The sequence below is a fragment of the Ipomoea triloba genome, chromosome 11 (assembly GCF_003576645.1).
Source record: "Ipomoea triloba cultivar NCNSP0323 chromosome 11, ASM357664v1".
NCBI lineage: Eukaryota > Viridiplantae > Streptophyta > Magnoliopsida > Solanales > Convolvulaceae > Ipomoea > Ipomoea triloba.
Genome location: NC_044926.1, coordinates 21,825,137 through 21,828,394, shown reverse-complemented (window position 1 = coordinate 21,828,394; position 3,258 = coordinate 21,825,137). Strand labels below are relative to the sequence as shown.

The following is a 3,258-nucleotide window of genomic DNA, read 5'->3' as shown; positions in this document are numbered from 1 at the left end:
CGCAAAGAACAAGGTAAAATATGTCATACTGAGAAAGTATAATCCAATATATCACTACTGTCACACAAAAGGGCATACTCGACCATATTGTTACTACTTCTATAGGGATCAAAGCGATGAGAAGTATCGAATGAAGAATATTACTTCTTTCAAGAGACAAATATGGGTTAGAAAGATAGACATTGTATGTTATCCAACTATAGTTCTCTAAGCTGTCTTAACTGAGTCTCGATGGTATTTTGAGAGCGATTGTTCTAGACATATGATTGGAAATTCTAGTCATCTATGTAAGGTTACTTAACACAGTGGATCTGTCAGATTTGGAGATTGTCAGAAATGAAAGATTGTTGGAAAAGGAACACTAAATGTACATGGCTTACCTCATTTAGAAGATATCTTGCTGGTTCAAGGGCTTAAAGCAAATCTAATAAGTATAAGTTAGTTGTGTGACCAAAACTGGAATGTTTGCTTCAATAAAGAACAGTGCCATATTCTTGACAAGTCAAATCGCACAGTAATGGAAGGTACTCGATCCTTTGATAACTGTTATATTTTAACAACTGATCTCATGTGTAACGACTAGGTCATATGAATTATCGAGATATGGATAGACTTATCAAACTTGAAGCTATCCTAGGCATGCCCAAGATGAAAATTGATCATGATGGAGCCTACGGAGCATCTGCTATTGGCAAGTAAACAAGCGCATCTCACAATGCTATGAAAGCTATCATGACTTAGCGATGTCTGGAGTTGGTTCATATTGATCTAATGGGGCCAACTCATTCAAAAACATAGGAGGTAAAAAAATATATATTTGTATGTGTTGATGACTTTTCACGATTTTTTTGGGTAGCCTTCTTAAGGGAAAAGTCAGAGGCATTTGACCCATTCAAAACTCTATGCCTTCATCTACAAAAAGAAAAGGATGAACCCATTATCAAAGTCTTTAGGTTGTGGAGTGATCATGGAAGAGAATTTGAGAATTATCTCTACTTAGATTTTTTATCAGCAAATGGGATTGCTCACGAGTTTTCTGCCCCACGCACTGCCCAACAGAATGGCATTGTCAAAAGGAAGAATAGAACCCTTCAAGAGATAGCCCGTGTAATGCTGAATGTTAGTCACATGCCACAACATTTTTAGGCTGAAGTAGTACACACTACATGTCACATAGTGAACCGAATCTATTTGAGACCAGACACAACAAAAACACCATACGAGCATTGGAAGGAAACTGAAGACACATAGGAAGAATTACCTCAGCCAATCTTTGACAAGAATGGTAGAGATGTTCCAACCAGAATAAAGAAGAATCATCCCACCATCAATATCATTGGAGATCCTTCAGTAGGCATAGCGACAAGGAGTAAAGTTAAAAATAACCTAGTTGAACTTGCGAGGTTCTCTTGCTATACTTTGAAGATTGAGCCAAAAAATGTGAAAGGGGCACTTCAAGATGATCTATAAATCAAGGCAATGCATGATAAACTGAGTCAGTTTAAAAGAAATCATGTATGGGACTTAGTTCCTAAGCTAGAAGGAATAAATATTATTGGAACTAAGTGGATTTTTAAGAACAAAACTGATGAAGTAGGGAATGTAGCTCAGAACAAAGTCAGACTTGTTGCTCAGGGATATACGTAAATAAAAAGAATATACTATGATGAGACATTCACACCTATCGCAAGACTAGAGTCAATCAAAATACTTCTAGTAGTAACCTGCATACTGGGTTTCACACTGTTCTAGATGGATATCAAGACAGCGTTCCTAAATGGTTATCTACATGAGGACATCTATGTTGCTCATGTCTACAAAATGAGGGTTATAAACTAGGAAGTGTGGACAAAACACTGTTTGTGAAAACTACTGGTAAACACATAACAATAGCTCAAATTTATGTAGATGACATAGTCTTTGGATCTACTTGTCATAAATACATTGATAATCTAGTAGAGATTATGAAGAGAGAATTTGAAATGTCAATGGTTGGTCAACTGATGTACTTTCTGGGTCTTCAAGTGAAACAAGGATCTGATGGATACTTTATATCACAAGAGAAATATGCCAATAACTTAACCAAGAAGTTTGACTTGGAATCGTGTAAATCCCCCAGAACACCCATTTCTACCTCTACCAAACTAGCCAAAGATGAAGCCCGTCAACCAATAGATCCAACATTGTATCATAGCCTAATTGGTAGCTTACTGTATCTGATAGCAAGTCGACTAGATATTATGCACAGTGTAGGTATGTGTGCCAGATATCAAGCAACTACAAAGGAATCACATCTGATTGTAGCCAAGATAATTTTGAAATATGTAAAAGAAATTGTGGAATATGGATTATGGTATTCTAAAGACAGTGAGATATGTCTTGTAGGTTACTGTGATGCTGACTGGGCAGGTAACATTGATGATCGTAAAAGTACTTCTGGTGGATGTTTCTTTATATAGGTAAAAACTTAGTCTCATGGCTGAGTAAGAAACATAACGCAATCTCTCTAAGCACAGCAGAGGCAAAATATATTGCAGTTGGTGGATGTTGTACACAACTACTTTGGATGAAACAGATGCTGTTGGATTATTGAATAGCTGAAGACACAATGATCCTCTATGGTGATAATATCAATGTGATAAATATCTCAAAAAATCCAGTACAACACTCAAGGATAAAACACATTAACATAAGGCATCATTATATAAGAGAATTGGTCGAAGATAAGGAAATTGAGCTAGTCTATATTCAAACAGAGAAACAACTAGTAGACATTCTGACAAAGCCTCTTGAAGCGAACCTTTTTTAGATCCTCAGGTCAGAGTTGGGGGGTGTATCGCAAAGATTGATGAATCAACTTCCAAGTCGGAAGGTACTGCATTGAAATGTTATATCAATTTATTAATCAAAATTTGATTATATAATTGGTATATAAGTTCAGAGAATTTTATCCTTTTTAGTGGGCACTAACCGTCTTTATTAAGCTAAAATCTCTCATAAAACCTAGCCACCTTCCTATATTATCTCCGCCAATACATCAAAGATAAAGCCTATCTACCAAATTTATCCAAAGAATCCGTAACACCTTCTCCACCCTAGATGCCTATCACACTGCTCAACGTGGCAATTACCATCTTTTAGTGAAGATTGTTTGAGCAAAGAGAATAAAAACCTATTTTAGATTTTCGAATCAATCTACGAGTACACTTGCATACCTTCCTCTCAACTAATCAACAAAAGGGCATTCATATTTCTCTC

General features: G+C 36.2%; 1 protein-coding gene across 1 annotated transcript; it reads left to right on the top strand.

Moving 5' to 3' along the window:
• The first annotated feature begins 1,982 nt into the window (after positions 1 to 1,982).
• Positions 1,983 to 2,459, top strand: LOC115996096 (uncharacterized mitochondrial protein AtMg00810-like). The gene has a single exon (XM_031235235.1). It carries the CDS (start codon positions 1,983 to 1,985, stop codon positions 2,457 to 2,459), a length of 477 nt encoding a protein of 158 aa, XP_031091095.1.
• The last annotated feature ends 799 nt before the right edge of the window (positions 2,460 to 3,258 follow it).

Excerpts from the sequence above, each read along its gene's own strand:
- LOC115996096 (XM_031235235.1), top strand. The coding sequence starts at position 1,983 with ATGTCAATGGTTGGTCAACTGATGTACTTTCTGGGTCTTCAAGTGAAA.